The sequence below is a fragment of the Gymnodraco acuticeps genome, unplaced genomic scaffold (assembly GCF_902827175.1).
Source record: "Gymnodraco acuticeps unplaced genomic scaffold, fGymAcu1.1, whole genome shotgun sequence".
NCBI classification, from domain to species: Eukaryota; Metazoa; Chordata; class Actinopteri; order Perciformes; family Bathydraconidae; genus Gymnodraco; species Gymnodraco acuticeps.
The window spans coordinates 1,676,344-1,698,546 of NW_022991443.1; the positions used below are offsets into that span (position 1 = coordinate 1,676,344).

The 22,203-nt window shown below is 40.5% G+C and overlaps 1 protein-coding gene across 4 annotated transcripts in view; it reads left to right on the plus strand.

Annotated features, from left to right (window-relative positions):
- prex1 (phosphatidylinositol-3,4,5-trisphosphate-dependent Rac exchange factor 1) overlaps positions 1 to 22,203 on the plus strand; it is a 108,208-nt gene that overhangs the window by 49,915 nt on the left and 36,090 nt on the right. For all 4 annotated transcript variants that reach the window (XM_034196321.1, XM_034196323.1, XM_034196322.1 and 1 more), the window contains exons 11-17: positions 960 to 1,060; positions 2,735 to 2,838; positions 3,297 to 3,346; positions 6,084 to 6,159; positions 6,656 to 6,728; positions 12,367 to 12,512; positions 14,798 to 14,890. In XM_034196321.1, coding sequence (XP_034052212.1) covers positions 960 to 1,060; positions 2,735 to 2,838; positions 3,297 to 3,346; positions 6,084 to 6,159; positions 6,656 to 6,728; positions 12,367 to 12,512; positions 14,798 to 14,890 — 643 coding nt within the window. The remainder of the gene's footprint in view (positions 1 to 959; positions 1,061 to 2,734; positions 2,839 to 3,296; positions 3,347 to 6,083; positions 6,160 to 6,655; positions 6,729 to 12,366; positions 12,513 to 14,797; positions 14,891 to 22,203) is intronic.

Here is a 22,203-nt window from a genome sequence, read left to right on the forward strand (position 1 = left end):
AGAACAGATATATTTCACTGGTATATTTCAAAGCAATATACTCTGCTTGCAAGGTATGCAGGCACTTTACTCATCACATGTATTATTAAAAGACGGTTAAAGTGAGTTCTGTTGTAGTAGGTAAAAGTGTGGTTAAAACAATACCATCCCCTATGTTACCCTATGATATCTGTCCACACAATACACATTTAGCAATCAGATCCACAGTCAGTAGTGTACAACAGTGGCTGTCATATATGAAGAAAAAAAGCATTTGGTTTATCACTTAAAATGTGAATCAAGATTCCACTTTGATTCTTGGTGTCACGATACGATTCTAAAAGGCTTTGAGAAATGTCCGTATCAAAATGGATTCTTGATTTAGTACATGGGGTCCTTATTTCAGGATTTACTCTAATTGATGTTGAAAATTATGGCATGGAAGCAGAGTAAAGGTTGTATGAGATAATGGGTAAACAAATACAAACCTAAGACTAAAGGCAACATTTATTGATGCTAAGCTTACACAAAAAGAAACGCATAGTTATATGGTAAATTCAGCATTAACAACTTCAAGTTATAGAAAAATGCTGCCTGATAAATAAATACAATTGGTAGGCTAAGGCTAGCTGCCTTTTTATTTCTTAGAAACTTGCCAATTAAATAAAATGTAAAAAAAAAGAAAACCCATCCCTCAGAACAAGAGAGGTGTGCATGTTTTATCAGAGTTATATGGTAAGTGTTTAGCTTAAGCCATGCACATGACCATTTTCAGATAAATCTCAACTTTATCGACACAAATCTCAAACAAAGTGTCACCTACGCTGTTTGCATTCAGGGTGAATTTCCACGCCATCAAAAGCACAGCAAGGAGCCCTGTGCCAAAGATGGTTGCATTTTCAAAAACAAAACAGCGTAACGGATCACCAATTTAAGAAATGTGGGCCTCATCGTATGCTTCGTCTTCTTTGTGTTCTCAGTGAGTTTGTGTCGTGGCTGATAGAGAGCGGAGAGATCAGTAAGTCTGACGAAGGGGTCAACCTGGGACAAGCCTTGCTGGAAAATGGCATCATCCACCATGGTGAGATTAAACAAAATTATTTATTTATTTTCTGCTTTCTTTCTCCCTCTGTTTGTGAAACCTCGATCATCTTCAATTCCTTTCTACTTCTCATATTTAAGCTCTTGGCAGCTCCTCTTATCATGTATTCTATTTTTAACATTGTTTAGTCATCTCAACCAAGGCTTTTTTTCTTTTATTCCCATTCTTCTTCAGTCTTTGAGTCATCCATGTTATGAATTTATACCCCACTTCCAATGTTAAGGTATAAATCACCATAATTGGGTAAAATAAGTGACGGAAATAATTCTGGAAATGTCTCTCACATTATTTCCCCTTCCCTGATTTAGCTTGAGTGGGACATGCACAGGTCAGCCAACCTGAGTGAATTATGCATAGAGCACTGACACAAACAGCTACAATACATAATGTATGAACCCAGTTTGTCCAGAGTATTGCTGAAGGCGCTCTTGTACATAGTAAGTGCTAAACCACTATCACGATTTATACACACCGCCCTCTCAGGGAATTTTTTACCCAACTTTCACATTCCTTAATACCTGCGGAAAATCCCCTGAAATCTTTAGAACAACACAGAGAGGTGGAGTGATGACACGCAGGTCTGTAGGGTAGCAGTGAGGCTTTGTGGGTAAACCGTTAGCATCTCAGGCCCTGGAGGCAAAGTGTAGGTTTCACTATAAGTCAGTGAAAAGGAATCAGATAGAGGTAATGTGTGCATTTTATCGTACATAATTCAAGTTTTATCCAATCAGCTGTCTGTGTTCAGGCAACTAAAACACACCCGTTCATACTTTGTAATTTTTCCTTCGCTCCCGTAATCATTCAGCTATCATTTCATGTACTTTACATTCCATATGTGACACTTTACAATGGCTGATTGTGTTGCTTTGGGTTTTATGAGGACATTTTAGGTCTAGACTGAGAAAACCAGCAGCTCTGTTTGAGCACATGCCAACTTGTGGTGGAAGCAAACTGCCTCTGTTTGGCTGATTTCACCGTCAGGCATCTGTTTATGTATGCATTAGTCATTTTATTCATTCATGTTCTGTGTAGTGTTGAGTGAATCATAGATCAAATTTTTTTGTTTGTTTGTTTGTTGTTGCAAGTTTGGACGTTTTATGGGATTAGGCAGCCGTCCGCTGTGTTAAATATTTGAATTTCATTGCTTACCCAATGCAGACAGAATTTACCACCGCAGTGTTGCTCACACATTTCTCACATTTCGCCTACTGTCTGTACTTACCCTAATATTTTCTACAGATTAAATGTGTAAAAAAGTCACAGAATATTTGAAAAACAAACCTAATGCTCCACTCAAACCCATTAATATTTTGTAACTTGCATTTTTGAAAATGCTTAGACAAATTAATTCCAGCGTGAGTCTCTCACATTTTGTTTCCATTGGCATGCGTGGCTATTCAGTCACTGATATCTGTAATACATATGGACATTAAATAAAGGCCAGCCATTTACATGTAACAAGCATTAGGAACATTGATGCTCTTCACGATCCTTCTTAATTACATTTCAAAGTATGAAACAAAAGGAAAGACCATTTATTTTATTTATCTTAAATATCCCCCACTAAAGAGTGGATGAGGAAGGGTTTATTTAATATCTGATGGGTTATGATTCCCCTTGAGGTAACATGTTCTCTTTCTGGGTATCTTTCAGTGTCAGACAAGCACCAGTTCAAGAACGAGCAGGTGTTGTACCGATTCCGCTACGACGACGGCACCTACAAGGCCCGCAGTGAGATGGAGGACATCATGTCTAAGGTAACTACAATTCTGTGTATGGATATCTTCGATGGTGATTGATAAGAAATGTAAAACATATATTTTTTTAGATTAAAAAGCGTGTCATTGCCTGCACCTTTGCTAAAGTGTGCCAAATGAAATAATTGAAGGGTTCAACATAGACATTTTTTTATTGATACAGCATAAAAGTTGGTGTCTGCTGCCTAACAGTTGTACATGTTCACAGAGTCTGGAGGCACTTATCACCTCCCATAGAAATTGTGATTCTAAACAAACAATATAAAGACTGGTATGTTAGTTTGCTTGAGTCTGAATTTCCCAACTATAGCGGGATTATGAAATGTCCAAAATGGATAGCCGGGGGTAACTCTTTTCACAATTAAATATCTTGTCCTGAAGCCATGCTGCTACTTGTTTACCCAAGGTGTGTGTGCTCTATGACTCAGCGTCTCCACTTCTCTTTTCTTCTCTTCCAGGGTGTGAGGTTGTACTGCCGCATTCACAGCCTCCACACGCCTGTCATCAAGTAAGTACCTGCCCCCCCGCATATGCTAATGCTCCCACTCTCCAGGTGCACAAATACATATTCATGGTGGCTTCACATTCGGCCCGCTTCACCCTGTCTGTGATGACTGAACTAACAGTAGCCCTGCCAGGAATAGGAGCCCTCAAACCTCCCTTTTCCTCTCCAAACTTTAGACTCCCTGCCAGATATTTGCTGCTGTAGGTTCACCAGATCCAGTTCAGGTGCAGGTTGCCAGGTTTTTCCTGAATGAAGGTTTATATGAGATAGCTCTTAAAGGATTAAGAAAAACTACTTGCATTTGTCTGTTAATCTTTAAAGTTTTATGGATTATCTTAATTTATGCTAGTGGATTTTTAAAATGTTTGTACTTTACAAGGCCCTATTATGCTTTTTGGGGTTTTTCCTTTCTCAAAACCTCTAGTCTAGTGCCTGAAACGCCTCCTTTGGACTACTTTGTGTATTTCCGTAAAATAATGACATCACTATCTAAGACTCACACTTCTATTGGCTAGCACTTCAACACATTGTACGTGATAGGCTAAGAGGCAGGACATCTCTAAGCGGTTGACCAATCACCACAGAGCCGGCCAGCTAACCAATCAGAGCAGACTGGGCTCTGGTTTCAGACAGAGGGTGAAAAGAGATGCTGCAGCACAGGCAGTATGACAAAAATAAAGAACAGTAAAGCATGTAAACATGTCACAGTAGAGGCACAACATACAATATGAACCTGAAAATGAGCATACATTTTTTTTACATCATAAATGACTTTTTTTCCCTCCTGTCTGCTCTCTCCCTCTTTAACACACACTAACTGACTTTCTTACCTACAAACCATAGCACGGTTACACTGGAATATAAACACAATACAGTTTATACACACTCACCCTACCTTGTATTTTATTTACCCTATATGATAATATATACAAATGCAGTTCTCCATTAGTTCCTGATTATTCTTTTAAACTTCTATGAATCCTTTTGCACTGATTGTGGGTAAAATACCTGAAGTGAAATTAGTCTCAAAAAGAGGAAGAATGATCTCACTGTACAAAAATGCTTTCCATCGGAAGAGTCAGAATCGAGTACAAGTTTATACAGAAGCACAGGAAACGCACGTCTTTCCCCCTACACACATTCTCAGTCTGCCGCGGCCCCTCCCTTTATACTCTTCCCCATTCACCCCTCTATCTCCCCCGACATCACTCACCCGCTGATTGAAGTGCCGGGCTTGCCATTGGGCGCAAACAAAAGAGCTTTTGGCCCGGGGATAAATCCTATTACCATACAAAGGCAATCCCTCTCCCTGCCATTCACATATTATGTAATAAGTCCTTGGCTTTTTTTTGTAACCACCACTAAATTGGCATTGTAAGTAGAAACCATTAATTATAATGTTACAGTGATGGATGTGTTGCGTTTTATGTATTATAAATATATATATTATAAGCAGTGCCTCACTTTTCTTAAACTTTGTTGAGTGACAAAGCGCCCGCAGGTTTTATATGAATAAAAATAATGACATATAATGAAATGGATATAAACATAATAAAATCAACTTTAATGCTGTCTAATGCTGTAGAGAGGATGACTCAGAAAACCATTTGTCCCGCTAATCATTTATGAATGCTGCTCCCTTTCCATGTTGTTTTAATGCAATATCAATCAGTGCACTTCTTCTCCACATCTGCTCTCAACCGGTGTTTCTATTGAGCTTTCATTCTGAATGTGGCAGTTTACAATATAGGGACACACCCAATATCTTACTCATAACATTGAGATGTTAAAGCGAATATACCGTTTGACACTCAAAACCAATCACCATGCACTTCCTGTTTCACATGTTTACATATATCAGAATTATAAATCCTTTTTTGGTGGCCACAGAGGGGACATTTACATCATTTAAGCACACACATTAATAGAAACACACATTAATAGAATACAAATCTAATAGTAGCAGCATAATAAGAGTTATGTATATATATATATATATATATATATATATATATATATATATATATATATATATATATATAAAGAGGTGAACTAGCAGCCAGTATTAACTTTGTTATCAAGTCACATGTGGTCGAATGTGATAAAGTAAATGTACTTAAGTGCAATTTGACGGTACTTTTGCAATACCTCAGTATTTTCATTTTATGCTACTTAATACTTCTACTCTTACTATAGATTGAGATATGAGAAATTTAAATCAACTAAATAGACATTGACAAACAATCTAAGGTTAAGAGGTTCATCAGCAGTATATAAAATAATAATAACATAACACACAACACATTTACTAGCTGTGACATTAATCCATCAATAATCATAACCTTAGACTTTAATATATATTATTCTAAAATGGGCCATAATGCAAAAATACTTTTACTTCTGGTACTTAGGTAAAGTCTGATGTCAATACTTTTGTACTTTTACTTAAATAATATTACTTTGGACAGTATCTACAACAACAATTTGTGATGTTGTAATTGCAAAAACACAAATAATATATATATTTAAGTTATTACTTCACCGACTCTATCGGTTTCCCAAAAATGGAGACATTACATAAACAGACACTGTGTTGGCAATGTTTAAAGAGGTTTTGTTATCTGTTAAACACACGTTTCATGTGAACCCACAGACTTTCAAGAACTTTTTTCACACACTACTGGCATTTTACTGTGGTAATATATCCTTTAAATTATTTCGTATTTCGTTGCTTCAATAGGGACAGAGACCACCATCTGAAAACCTTCAAATCGGTGATTCCTGCCAGCAAACTGGTTGACTGGCTACTCCTGCAGGTAAAAACGAAGATGTGTTACACTTTAATGTAATCAAAACACATAAAAGTAAGCATGCAACAATGGTTTACAAATACCTGTCGTACTGAAACTGGGTAGTTTTCTTGTGTCATTGTCATAGATTCTTCATGTTACTATTTGACTTTTAACCACTGCATCGAAGGCCCAGGTCAAAAAAGTACTTATAATAAAATTATCAGAAATATCACAAATACTTTCTGCGGTTTAAATGGTACATACTTTCAACAGACAGAACATTCCGAAATTAAAACATTTTTTGCAAAAAATAATAAATAGATTAGTCAGATCACCAAGAACATATTTGATCAGCCTCCTAATCTGTCATTGTCTTTATTATAGACATATGAATTAACACATGATGGCTTACAAATCACCACCCTGATAACCTGATAACAGTCTGCTGTGCATGAGAAGGTGTGAAACATCCATTGTGAGTGACTGACTGAGTGTGTGCGTCATTGATCTGGTTTCCCAGGGAGACTGCTCGACCCGAGAGGACGCTGTGACGCTGGGCGTGGGGCTCTGCAACAACGGCTTCATGCACCACGGTCAGTTGAATTTCATATCACACACACACACATACATGAAGGGGAAAGACATACAAAGTGACGAGGATTTCCCCCTTCATGATGACACCCTTCTTTTAACTTAAGTTAAAAGGATCAATGACCCATGCATGGTGTGTTTGCCTTGTTATTTACAGTGTTCACATGTTCACTGCTGTATTTTGATTAATCACACTTTCTGCACTATTCTCTTTTCTTTACTCTATAATTCATTTTACACCCAAGTCACTCGCTCTACCCACAAAATAGTTTATTAGAATATTAGCTTCTCCTCTGTCATGTCTTCATAGTTTGAAGAAATTGTGCCTTAAATATGCATACCTGGTCTCAGCCAAGTCTCTCATTGAACACATTGTAGTGGAGCGGCTTTGGGTCTATCCCAGCGTGTTGAGTGTAAACAAGCATTAGCACTGTACCCTAACCCCAGTTGTTTGGCTTTGCTACATGGCTGTCTGGGTCAGTCCACCGAACCATGACTGCTGCTCGAGGCCTACAATTGAATCTACTTAGAGGAAGAGTATCATGTGTAAAGTGAGAACACTTAAAGGAAGTACTTCGTGTTAGAATACTGAAGAAGTAACATGATGACAGCGCTACTTGATCGGGAAGTGAGCAAAGAATACAGAAGTCTGAGTCATTGTTACACATTTTCTAATTGGGAGATGTGTAGATAAGTAAATTATAATGCATTATTATCTCGGGTTGATAATATGTTTTAAAGTTTGGTTTGTTAAGGTTAGGGTTTAGGGTCTTTCGTTGGCCAAGGAAGGCATTTTTACATTTGTAGTGTGGATCTGAATCACACGGCAGGTATAAGCATTATTCATGGTTCACACGTTTCCTTGAAATCCTTGAAAGTTTGTGAATCTCAGGAAAAACCTTGCAACCTAGAAATAAATAGACAATGGTTATTATAAGTGATTGGATTGATATCTTCTGTGTGAAAAAAAGTGATTTTGATCATTATAGTTAACGGCAGTTGTTATCTTCACCTTAAAACTGCAAAATTGAGTGTTCACACATTCAAACCTCTCCATCACTTTAATTGTTGTCTGTTTGCTTCTGTTAAGCTTGCTAGTTCTCATTAGAAACATTCTCAGTGTTGTAACGGCAATTCATCTTGATCTGCGGCTCAAACTATGCTATGTAGGGTCCTTGAATTGGAGGGAATTCGGCCTGTAAAGTCCATGAACTTGATGTTTAAAAAGCTCTGGGATTATGTTTTTCTCCATGGAAACGGCCTTGGTAGAGCTCTGCTCTCTGCGATGGGCCTTTCATTTTAATTGGAATAGTTCATACCCTCTTAAAGATCTAATTGGAATACATTAATACAACAAACAGGCACCATTTCACAGGCTACTTTCTAACATGGCTTGCAGCACTCGGTACAAGTGATAGACAGTACAGGATAAATAGCGTACAAACCTCTTCTCAAGTTTTTATATTTAATTGTCATTTTAACACATAAAATCAGTCCTTGGTTGTTTAAAAGTGGATTTATTTTTCTTAAACTCAGCTGATTGACACCTCACCCATCCTTTCTTTTTTTATTTATTTAATTAGTTTGTTAACGTTGCTAAAAAAAAGTAAAAGGAGAAGAATTCCAGAAGCACAACAAAATAAAAAGTTAAACGAATTAAAAAAAAACATGCCTTGAGTCAGAGCAGTTTTTTCTTTATATTTTCAAACCGAAAGAAAGGAATACAAAAATAAAATAAACAATAATAATAACATTACATTTAGAAAAAATGTATATACACACATAAAACCTACGTACAAAATGTAAAGTTGATATAAAACAGCCCCAATAATGATGACACTTAAAGTACATGATCAAAACTAAATCCAAATGAACATACAAAACAATAATATTTTAGTTGGGATCGTAGTTAAAAGTGAAAACACTGTAATATGAGGAACAAAGTTGATTGAAAGACAATGATAGGGGGCTAGGACATGTCATCAGAGTACCTCCCCTTGCTTCATTTCATAGTAAAAGCCACTCACACCTCCCTCCCTCCCTCCCTCCCCTCCCTCCCCTCCTCCCTCCCTCCCTCCCTCCCTCCCTCCCTCCCTCTCTCCCTCCCTCCCTCCCTCCTCCCTCCCTCCCTCCCTCCCTCCCTCCCTCCCTCCCTCCCCTCCCTCCCTTCACCATCTGTTGTTGGTGTCAACCTGTTCTTTTTACCTCGTCCTCCTCTCTGCCCTTCCCCAGGGTCACGACCTCGCTCCTTTCCGCCTGTCCACACTCCTCACCTTTCCCCAACTCACACTTTTTAGTCCTTACTCAGCACATCTGTTGCTCTTCACCTGGTCTCTGTCGAACTCTTATTCTTTTTCTGGCTTTGTCATGTCCTTGTCTTCCTTCACTTGTCTTTGTATGTCTGTCTGCCTGCTGGTAATTGATATGAGGTTATGAGGCTCCTCACTGATAACAGTTAATAACATGGTTAAATGCCTTTCGTCTGTCCTTACCTGCTTACATCATATATCCACACGTCTGTCAAGACCACCTGTTGGGTTTTGTCCTTCAGGCTACAAACAGGGAACAATTTTCACCTATCCTCCATTACTCCTGTTATACTCTCAACATTAACAGATTGAAAGATTTATTTACTGATCTTATTCATCATATGTGTATTTTTTATGTTTTTTGACATACAAACAATTCAAATAGGCAAATGTTCATATTGAAACCAAAACAAAACATGGTTTTCTTGTGAATGACGTAGTATTCAAAAGTTATATCAAGTGATTCAGTGAATAAATATCCAACCAAATCTTAATCACGGTTTTATTGACCCTAGATATTGTGGGTGTGTGTGTGTGTAACTATGTGTGTGTGTTATTACGGTATTACAGTTTCCGGAGCAGCACTCCCTCTAGTTGAATAGGTGGTGTTATGCTATTATATGACCACAGCCCGTGACTCAGAGGAAATAACTCACGTTCAGGCTTTGTTTTAACTGGCATAAGGCCAGTGGAGTGGGTGTGTGTGTAATCAGTTTAGGAAGGCTTTCATTCACCTGAGGGGGCCAGATGCTCGCCAAATCTCTGAACAGCTGGGTACAGCCTCAGCCATATAGATGTATGCACCTAAGATTTGGTAATGTTCCTAGTTGGAAGTCTTTGTATGGGTAGATGTGTGTGAGATTTTGACCAAATGTAATACATTCTGTGACATCCAGGATGGATGTTTTATAAATGTTTAACTTTAAACACAAGGATATCTACCTCCCACATCATGGCTTTACTCCAAATGTGAGCTTCCCATGTCACTGTCATTTCATACACACTTGTGTATCTGTACCTGTTGCTGCATTGTTCAGAGACTTGATGCAAGTAAAACAGACAGCGAGAATTGTTGCCAGCGAGAAGAGCCGTCACTATTTATTCTAATGTTGTGTTCAACAAAAAGTTACAGAATCAATGTTAAAATACAAAAAAATCATCCAAGAAATGTTTTGTTGTGGACAATAAATGCTCACATACTGTAACTGAAGGTCTCAATGGCATTGGCTTAGGTTCTTTCCTGAGAAATATTAAAGGAGCCCTATTATGCTTTCTGGGGTTTACCCTTTCCTGTAGTGTGTTAAATAGGTTTGTGTACATCTAACACTTCACACGGTCCTTTGTTTACTTACGCAACATAGTGACATCACTATGCAACACAGGTGCTAATATTGGCTAGCGCTCCTAGACATTGTATGTGACTAAGGCTGGAGCCACACGGAGACGAAAACGAACCGGATTCGATATCAAAAAAGTCTTCCGTCCACACGAGACCGCTGGAGACGCTGTAGTACATATGCCGGGCCTGTAAGTGGCGCTGTACTTCCGCCACAAAATACACCAAAAGCAGCGAAGAAGACCCCCGAGCATGGTTGCCATGGTTGCCCTTCTGTTTATTCTCCGCGGTGGATTTAGCAACATGTAGTTCATGTAGTTCTCCATGTCCACTTGTTGCTGATGGTTGTGGTAGAGGAGCTGTAGATTTTGCACTAACATCTGTAGCATGGTTAGTAGCAGTAGCTACTGACAGTCTGAAACCAGTAGCTACTGACCATGCTACAGCAGTGAGCAGCAGAGGTGGGGAGAGGCGGGGCTATTGCGTCATCGTTATCAGGAAATGATCGTATAGGGCGTAGACACGGAGCCGTTTGGCCCCCAGAGCGTTGCGTCCGCAGATCTACCCACCTTGGGACCCGTTATCGTTATCTGCGTTTCCCTGTTGGCCTTGTGTGGCCGAACCGTCTATAAGATGGAGAACTGTAGCGGATACGACCCGTTTCGTCTCCGTGTGGCGACCTAAGGTGCTGGTCATCTCTAAGCAGTTGAGCAATCACAACAGAGCCAGCTAACCAATCAGAGCAGACTGGGCTGTGGTTTCAGACAGAGGGTGAAAAGGGCAGGCAGTATGAGAAAAATAAAGACCTTTTTTAATATTAAAGCATGTAAACATGTCACTGTAGAGGCACAAAATATGAACCTGAAAATGAGAATAATAATGCCTCTTTAAAACAATCCACAGTAGGGTTAATGTAGTGTGCTATAACAAATCCAATCCTGCTGTGTGTCCTCACCTGTTAGCCGTGCCCCATGTGTTGGAGTGGGCCCAGCTCAATAGTGGGATTTCCAAACACAAACACCCCGGCACACACACACACACACAAACAGTGATCCTTGTGTCCCCCAGGGAATACTCCCTATCCTTGGCCCGAGCTGGCTACGACCCAGATGTGGTTTGACTCCAGATGTTCCTGCTAGCACCATTAGCTTATGAACTAATTAACCGTTTGTGTGAAGCTGTCGACGTATTGGGTGACAGCTTCTAGGGCAAACACTCTCTTTATCTCCACATGTCTTTGAAGTTGAGAATGACCTGCTGACAGAGTTTGTGCCATCATGTAACACACTTCACTTTTACTAGGTCCAATTTTGCAACAACACTATCAATTTAGCCTGTATGACTCAAAAACTCATTCCAATTTTGGATTAATAACGGAGCAACCATGGATGATCTAAGCTAATGCTTAAGGCTTTTTTTGGCATATTATTAGCATCCCTTTAACCCTTTTTAAAAAGCACATTTTAATAGAGTAGCAAACCATTGCTATTTGAGTCCTTTTCTTCAACAATGTATTTACTGGTTTCCATCAAAATATTACAAATAGTCAGGATCACATCAGGATAATATTCCATCCATCTTCTCCCGCTTATCCGTGGTCGGGTCGCGGGGGTAGCAGTTCCAGGATAATATTGTAAAACATAAATGACAGAACATAATGGTGGGGAAAAAGGTAGATAAATACAAAGCTAAATAAATGAATAAAACTAGTTAAGCGGCATATTTCTCCTTTTCATACCTCACCATATAACGTAGCATTTCTTGTACCTCAGACAAATTCATATAATCGATGAAAGTTCAAATATTGCCTTTTTGCCATGCAATATATATATATATTTATTTTTTCCATTGACAGGCATGCATTTGGTCTTCCTTAGCTACTGACCTATGTGCAGCCTATTTTAAATAAATGAGAATAATTAAAGTGCTCTCTTTATACTTTGATTTGAACGCAGCAGTTTTCTGATAACATGCTGCGTTTGTTTTTCCCCCCAGTGTTGGAGAAGAGCGAGTTCAAAGACGACTCCCAGTTCTTCCGTTTCTACGCGGACGAGGAAATGGAGGGAACGAGTACCAAGAGCAAGCAGCTCCAGCGCAATGACTTCAAACTCATCGAGAACATCTTAGCCAAGTCCTTGGTGGTAAGCTTTAACACGCACACACACACACACACACACACACACACACACACACACACACACACACACACACACACACACACACACACACACACACACACACACACACACACACACACACACACACACACACACACACACACACATTAAAACATCCACATTCTCTCACGCTGATATACATGGTTACACAAAGGCTCATTGTCGCATTCTGTTCGAATTGCCACACTTGCTCAAAAAAGTATTATAATAATGGGAATGTTAAAGTGTTTCACTGAAGTAGTTGCTATTAATATGGCACAAAGATATTTGTATTCATTATTATGATACCAGCATTATCAACTTTAGTTATCCAAAGAAATATAGTTCAGGAAGGGAAGATCGGTTGATTAAAAACAAAGCTAGTTTTTTCAAACCTACCCATATTTATCTGGATATGTATCACCCTTTCATGCAGATACTATATACACAGAGATATAACAGGGCCCTTTTGTTATGTAAAGCTAACTGAACTGACACACCAGCATACTATACATACTACTATATCTTTCTCTCCAGTTAGTTTGGACCTATGTGTATTCTTCTTCCCGATCTCCACAGCCAGATGTAATTAACATCACTATACACACAGAAGTATCCCTTTTCCCTCTGGCAGCAGGGACTGCTTTGATGACAAACAACACCTTTTGAATTTGCTCTGTATGCAGCTTAAGGAGTCTTGTGGAAAACCAACTGTACTGCCTGGGATAAAGTCCCTTTTGGATTGCTGCTGAGAAAAGAGAGTATTATCTGCAGTCAGATATACTTTTCATTCAAGAGTTTGCTCTGTTCTGCCAACAATAGTGCGTACATGAGGGATCTCTAAGGTAAATCAGTTACCAGATCTTACACTGTATGTATATGAAACATACAATGTGTGTACTAGTGAGGACTTTTTATGTAATTCAAACCAAGTCAACTAAATATCAATTATGTTTGTTTATTGGGTACATGAAATAAGGTCAGTTTACACTTAAATGTTTTGCGGAAACCTAGAAGCTTTACTAGCATCCCTTTTCACATCAGAGTGGGAAGTAGGCCCGGTCGCCCCCTTTTGATTAGCAATCCTAATCCTCCCTCATGGCTATTATACAAGTGAAGTGCAGGAACTCTTTATTTACCGCAGCCATCTCCTGTGATGTAAGAGCAGAGATCCCCATCTTATCAGGGCCGTGCAGCAGGAAGATGGCCCCGGCAGCTTACCTAATGGAAGCGCGCTGATGTGTTTGGCGATGACAGCGTTTAACTAAGCCTCGCCTCACTGGGGAATTAAATACGAGAGGCAGAGAACATCATCAGCAGTAGAATCACCTGACACTCGATGAAAACCTCAGATTGCAGGATTGGGAGCTCGACAATGTGTGGATAGTTTGCAATTGCATGTACGACCACCAAGGAAGAGGGTCATTGTTGTAAGAAATCGCGTCATTGCCACAAATATGAACAAATCACCTTTTACGGCAAGAGCATTCAACTACTGATTAAGAGTCAGATGTATACGATATACACATGATAAGATATTTACACAGATTTCCAAAAATAGCAGCTTAGCATAATGGTACATTAAAAGGAATGTGAATATATTGGTGATGGTAAGTAACTAAGTACTGTATTAATATTTCGATTGTATGCTTCTTTATATTACTACAACACTTATTTTCGGCAATACATACATACATATTATTTGTAACAAATCTAAATAGTTTCTGATGTACTGGTATGGATGAAGGTGGCAGTATAGAAAGTTATTAAAAAGGATATATTATCCTTATTTTCAGGTTAATATTTGTATTTTGTGGCTCTACTGTTACATTTGACATGCTTTAAACGCAACCTATACAACATACTCAGGAGAGGGAAAACCCCCAATAAGCATAATAAGGCCTATCTAAAGTTATTCCAACTTTACCTGCTGCAAAATATAAATGATGAACACATTACAAATTATAATCCAGGGATCTGATATTTTTGATTCCGCTCTGCAAAATCAGTAGGTTCACTTTTGATGATAGTCAACCTATCACTAATAGTTAACCTAATATATATTTTGGTGATAAGTATATTTTGATGCAGGATTTCACTTGAAAAAGAGTATTTCTTCACTGGTATTACAACTTTCACTTTCTTTCTGGAAGATATTTATGCTGTATTTTTCTACTTTATTACTTTTTTAATCAGTGAAATACATTAAAGTCTAATAATGTGTCACACGTCTTAATGTGGGAGTAATTAGGTGATTTTCTCTGTGCTAGATTCACCCCGAGGAGGAAGACTACGGCTTTGAGATTGAAGAGAAAAACAAGGCCATTGTGGTCAAGTCTGTCACCAGGGGCTCACATGCTGAGGTAATGGCCATCACACACAGACACACACAGACACACACAGACACACACACGCGCAAACACACTGTATCTCCTACCCGCCCTGGGGCATTAGTTCCAGTTTTAAATGGCTGTTGAATGTTTTGACGTCTGCTGTCAGTCTGCTTCTGTTTCACCTCGAAATTACGTTGTTCTGATTGGCTGTCGAGCCATTAGTCTTGCTTACTCACGCCATCCTCAGAAAAAAAACACACACCAACCCTCTTATACATCCTGAGCAAATGTAATACCCAGATGAGGTTGGATTTAATACAGGCATAACTATTTTGTTTCTTCTTATTTAGGCCTGTTGTAGTTTTGCTGTTATGTTCAAGAGCGGTCTGTAAAAAAGGAATTTGGTACATCTGTTGCTTCTCTGTCATCATTGCCAGACTTATTGTTTTACAAGGTGACTTCTGGCAAATCTGACCAGCAAACAAATCTGCATCTATAATGTTTTCAGCATTTTGAACCCTTAAAAAACACAGACCCTGTTTGTTTAAGGAATGTCACTTTCCCACAGATCCAATAAAAGGGAACTCCTTCCTCACCACAATTTAATGTTACCATAATTCCTCTAGCGTCTCTGTGGTTTCTCATCCCGTTCTGTTATGTTACCCATTGCACTTCACTCCCACATTACTCCTTTTCCTGGACAATCTTTTTTTTCTTCTCTTCTTCTCCCTCTTTCACCCTTTTCTCCTCTTTTCTCTCCCCCTCTTACTCTGTTATTCATCCCCCATTCCCCACAATAACAGGATTGCTAGTTGTGACACAGTCCGTGTTCCAGCACGGTGAATGAAGCTCAGCTGATTCCCAGGGGGCTCTGAAAGGGGCTGACACAAACACACACACGGCTCTTTCACTATATGATACTATTATAGAAAGTCACGTGCAGACAGACACCCATGCTGTATAATCACACGCACACACATCCTTCCGCATTCAAATGGCTGTGGCTCCTCCCAGTCGTTCCTACATCCACCCTGGGCTGTTATCCAGAGTTGGAGCCCCCCCACCGGATCTGTGCCTGGGACACTGGACTCACAGAGGCAGCTTTATTCCCACAACGTGACTGGAGATGTGCAGGATGACTGCATTCAGTGACGTGCAGCAGGCTGTGTGCCTGTCATATGAAAAGGGGATTTTAGAAGCTGACTGTGCAGTGTTTGATATTTGTGAGCATGTATACCAGTGGGTGCAACTGTTGGCTTACTACTTCCCTGCACCGGGACTCAGGGTTTGAGTTATGTGGGAGCCAATGGGAGCTGAGTAGGGCTGCACGATTTGGGGAAATAATCTAATTGCGATTTTTCTGACAGATATTGCGATTCGATTTGCGATATTTGTTTTTAAGCGACCCAACAGAAGTTTATTGTAAAATGCAGCCATATCTCCGGCTAGGAAGGTCGTATCAACGTGCTCCCGTCTCTAGCACCCCCGCAGCCAGAGCTACGAGTGAACGTTTTAAAGACCCCCATAGAGCTCAGTTTATAACTCGAACCCTGCCGGGACTGGTCATATTGTATTAAGTTTAAGAATTTGATTAGATATTATTTGGATCTATTTTAGCTAACTGCCTTGACCTTTTAGCCAATGTGCTGATTCTCCACTCATTCTTCAAATCTACTGACAATGCAATAAAATAATAACTATATTTGAATCTTAAAATCTTAATCAACAAACTGCAGTACAGTTCTGGAGTGAGTTATTGTAATGAATTCCATAAATTTAGAAAATCACAGAGTCCACTCACTCCTTTGCTGCCATGTTTAGTGTTTTCCGCACTCTCCTCATATCTTGGAAATGATAAAGTAAGTCTCCAATCTGAAGTTACGTGCAGATCCAGCATGCGGCATGCATGAGACTCTGGTGTGAATATCATGCAGCTTAATCATATCTAGTAGCACATCTTGATATAAACTCCCTCAAATAAAATGCCTATTCATGCACTGGAAAATGACAAGACAGAACAGGCTGTGAACATATTGAGATTTACACACTGATTCTCTCTGTGATGTTTTGTTTTCTGCCACGCTACTCAGAGGCACATATACAGAATTTACAACCCTGTCTCCTAAAAATTACGTTCCCACAGAACTAAACTGCATTCTGAATTACGTTTAGCTTGAAACGTATTTACTCCCACGTTACGTTCGTTATGAACGTATCTAAAATACGTTTATTTTCTACATATCTTTGCCATTTATTGTCTTGCTTATAATAATGATAATAGTCATTTATAAATATCATTTTAGAGCACACCTTTGAAATCGAGAATCAGGCTCTATATATGGTTAAATTAAAATCAGTAGGCGAGGCTGTAATTTCGCCAGCTGTTACTCTCATGAGCGAGGCAGAACATAATAGTTTTAACATGACAAAAAGCTGCTGTGTCGTTTACCTCAAACATTAAAACAAATCCAGAGTTACGTGTTTCTGTACTTCCTCTAAGAAGAAAAGACAGTAAAAGAAGAGCTCTGTGGCTTCAGGCTTGATCGCCGTTCAAATGACAGCGTTGGTTTCCCCAAAAGTTGGCGGGGCTGTAAAGTGACGTAGATTTTACTATCATCTATTATTCAAAACCATTCTATTTATTCTAACGTAAATGACATGCCAGTGTTTTATCTTTTTATTTATTTGTTTTTATTTTAAATCGTATAAACGTCTGTGAGGAAAATAAATGGGGTTTAGAGCCTCAAAATACTGAAATCTGTATTTTTTTAAATCTTTTCCTTCTAATTTGTTATTCTTTTCTAAATAACACACTGTTATTTACTCAACAATAACACACAATTATCCTTGTTTTTATTTATTTGTTTAATTCTATAATCTTGGGCTTTTTAGCCGTAAATAAAGTCACCAGAAACAGACGGGACATTTCGAGATTTAGGATGGCCGAAGACACTACACTACCCATAATCCCCAGCTATCGTTTGGGACTACAGTCCCGTTGACAAACCCCGTGATGTTGGAGTGGCAGTGCGCCAAGGTTACGCCGAGCGTCAAGCTCTTTGAAATGGAACGAAACCACGGCAGACTATTCAAAACTGGACTCGAACGCCCCCCGAGAAATACACATGCTGGCTATTGTGTTTCGCAACATGTTCTCTATGACACGTATCTACTGGGAATTGTAGTTTTAAAAGACGTTTTTCCCAAAATTAGAAGTTGCCAGTATTAAACTGTGTACAGCCCTGGAGGTTTAGGCGATAGGAAACACATTGGTGTGTACACATTTAAAACATGTAATTACTAAATGGGTAAAAATCGCTTATATCCATAATGGGGACTTCCGGTCTGAGCGGAGCCATGTGAGGTCGCATTTCTCGAGCTCCTCGCCAGAATCAGAATATTTATATTAGACAACTACCCTCTACACTATATTCAAGCAACTTTAATCTAAACTGTTCTTCCTTGCCTCCGCCCAACAGTTTCATTCGAAATATGTCGTCTTCCTCTCGCAAAAAGACGTCTGCTGCGCCAGATCCGAAAGCTAATAGTGCTAGCCCGGCTAAAGGTGCTGGGGCAGGGCCCCTAGCTGCTAGCGCAGCACGAGGTGATGAGACCGCGATTCTACGGGCCATTCAATCTCTCAGAGAGGACCTGCTGAAGAAAATTGATGACAACGCCGAGATGCAGTCTAAAGAACTACGACGTGAAATAAGCCAACTGAGGGACGAGCTGAGACCCGCCGTTGACCGCGTCAGCAGCCGCACCAAGTGTTTGGAGGACCGGGTCGAGAGCCTGGATACTGCCGCTAATGATCACTCGGACCTCATTACCACTCTCGAACGAGACGTGCAGCAGCTAAAAAAGGACATGAAAATCTTCTCTGACAGGAGTGAGGACCTGGAGGCGCGGTCTAGGAGGTGCAACCTCCGCATCACCGGGATACAAGAAAAACGGGAGGCAGGGAAGAACCCAACTGACTTTGTAGCTAAACTACTCCAGGAAACGCTGGGCTTAGAAAAAGAGCCACTACTAGACATATGCCATCGCACCCTACGGAAACGGCCCCAGGAGGACCAGCCACCCCGCGCCTTTGTGGTGAGATTTCACTATTACCGGGAGAAGGAAGCGACCCTCCGCAAGGCAGCCACCGCCACAGATCCGACAACGTCACACGGAGACAGGATCAGAGTATTCCCCGACTATACCCAAGCAGTCGCGAAGCAGAGAGCCGCCTTCAGGGATGTGAAAGGCATGCTAAGAGGCTGTGATGGTGTCAAGTACGGACTGTGGTATCCCTCGGTTTTGCGGATCACAACGGCCGATGGAAAGCGACACAGTTTCACAGACCCGGGGGAGGCGAAGGACTTTGTTTTGAGGAACGTGGCTAAACAGAGCGGCTAAGATGCGAGGTAAGCTGACTGACGGACTAATGCAGCGCCGGATAGCGGCGTTGCATTTCCCACATGTACGTATATGGGGCTGTGGGCTAGGGCTTGCTACGAACGTTTGTGGTTTTTCTTATTATTGTGTAATTTAAGCCAGCTCGCGCTGCTCATACTAGCCCACATTTTATAACAGCCAGTTGGCTTACAGCCCGCTAGTTCAAGCAACTGCTCTCCTATACTCCTGGGGAGGTTCACGTTTTTCTGGCTGTACTTTTCATTCAACAATCAATACTGGATGTCTGCATATGTTGTCATAACTGGTTAACAAGTATGTTACTTTTACTGAGACCATGTTATGAATGTTCAACTTAGAGGTGTGTCTATATCTATTAGCACAAGGTTTATCTAAAGCTATTGATGGTTCTGGCGGGGCTCGATCTCACCAGGTAAGCTGTCCACGTTGAGGTGCGAGTATTATCGGGGGCGGGTAGCAGTCCCTCAGTTGGGGAGGGACCAGCTCTTTATTGTGAATGTTGTTTCAATCACTTCAATTACATATGGACCTTCTATTTTAGGTTCTCAATGGTGTTTATGTTCTTATTTCTGTGTGTTTTATTTCAGTTTTTTCAGTTTTTTTAAGGTGACCCATCCCCCCTTTCCCTCCCTTCCTCTCCCTCACCCTTCTGACAGGGGGCTAGATTACTGTCCAAGGTCCCACAATGACCCAGGCAAACAGGGCAACGAGTGTAGGTAAGGCGGCAACTACTTTGGTTAGCTGGAATGTTAGAGGTCTCAATCATCCAGTAAAGCGCAGCAAAGTGTTTTCCCACCTCCAGAAGCTAAAAGCAGACATAGTATATCTCCAGGAAACTCATTTACGTACTTCTGATCACTCTAGACTCAAGCGGGGTGGTTTCTCTCACATTTTCCACTCCAAATTCAACACCAAATATAGGGGTGCAGCGATCCTGATACGTAGGCATGTGCAGTTTGTGGAATCTAAAGTAATTGCAGATACAAATGGCCGCTATATCATAGTGCAAGGTCAATTGTACAACACACCTGTTGTGCTTGCATGTCTCTATGCTCCCAACTCAGATGATGCCGATTTCTTTAGAAATTTCTTCTCTCTGCTCCCGGATTTGAACTCCCATCACCTAATTTTGGGGGCAGACTTAAACTGTGCCCTCAATCACACTCTGGACCGCTCCACTGTCTCCTCTAGACCACTGTCAAACTCAGCTCGAGTGGTGAACTCCTTTGTGGAAGAATACGGCATGGTGGACCCATGGCGATTTAAGAACCCAACATCTAAACAATTTTCATTTTTTTCTACAGCGCAGCAGTCATTCTCCAGAATAGATTACTTCATTTTAGACAAAAAGTTACTCTCTGTGCTTGAGTCCAGTGACTATGAGAGCATTGTTATTTCTGACCACAGCCCAGTGACCATGAAACTTTGTTTTCCAAACCATGTACCACCACAAAGGATCTGGTGTCTAAACCCACGCTTATTATTAGATGAAGATTTTATTAAGTATATTTCCACGCACATCGATACCTTTCTTGAAATAAACCGTCAACCAGAGATGAGTATAGGCACTGTATGGGAGGCCATAAAGGCTTATCTTCGTGGGCAAATAATATCATATTCAATCAGTATTAGCAGGAAAAAGACAAAGCGAATGACAGAACTTGTTAATCGGATCAGAGACATTGATAGAATACACTCAACAAAGCCCTCTGCTGAACTGTATAAGGAACGCATTACAGTGCAGGTGGAATATGACTCTCTGGCATCCACCTACGTAGAGGACCTTCATCTGAGATCTAGGCAGACCCATTATGAACACGGGGAGCGGGCCAGTAAACTACTCTCCCATCAACTAAGGCAGTCGGCTGCAGACAGTTTAATTGCGGAAATTGGAACGGTAAATGGGGACACCATTTCAGATCAGAGGGGCATTAATGATCAATTTAAGAGTTTCTATGAAGATCTTTATTCATCAGAAGTCTCGGATGACTCTCTGACAACTAACTTTCTAAAGGACCTTAAGCTTCCAACACTGGATCCTGACGGTGTCTCGGCTTTAGAGGGGGACATTTCTAATGAGGAGATAAACCGCGCTATTAAAAGTATGAAAAGTGGAAAAGCCCCCGGACCGGACGGCTTCCCTACTGAATTCTATAAAAAATTCGCTGGCAAACTGACACCTGTGCTGCGCGAAGTATATGCAGAGGCACTCCAGCAGGGTTCACTGCCCCCCACATTAGCTCAGGCGGTAATAACAGTCATCCTTAAAAAGGGCAAAGATCCAGCGAAATGCGACTCCTACAGACCAGTAAGTCTAGTCTGTTGTGATAACAAAATTCTCTCCAAAGCTTTAGCTCTGCGCCTTGAGACTGTTCTGCATAGAATCCACCCGGACCAAACAGGGTTTGTAAAAGGCCGACAGTCTTTTGGGAATCTTCGGCGTCTATATAATATAATTTACTCAAATCCAGGACTCTCTCCAGAGGCCCTCATCTCTCTAGACGCACACAAAGCCTTTGATCGCATTGAATTTGACTACCTATTTGCAACTCTTGCTAAATTTGGCTTCGGCCCATGCTTTATCTCCTGGATAAAGGTCCTCTACTCTGCACCTCAGGCAGCAGTTCGCACTAATAATATAATTTCGAAATACTTCCGGCTTCAACGGGGCACAAGGCAGGGATGCCCCCTGTCCCCCCTCTTGTTTGATATAGCCATAGAACCGTTAGCAGCTGCTCTCAGGAATCGGTCAAATTTTACAGGAATTCAGCGGGGAGGCTATACGCATAAGCTGTCTTTGTATGCAGACGATGTTTTACTGTACTGCTCCGATCCGCTTAGGTCCATTCCGGCTGCACTCGATGTAATCACCTCTTTCGGCAAGGCTTCTGGGTATAAGATCAACATGACCAAGAGTATACTCT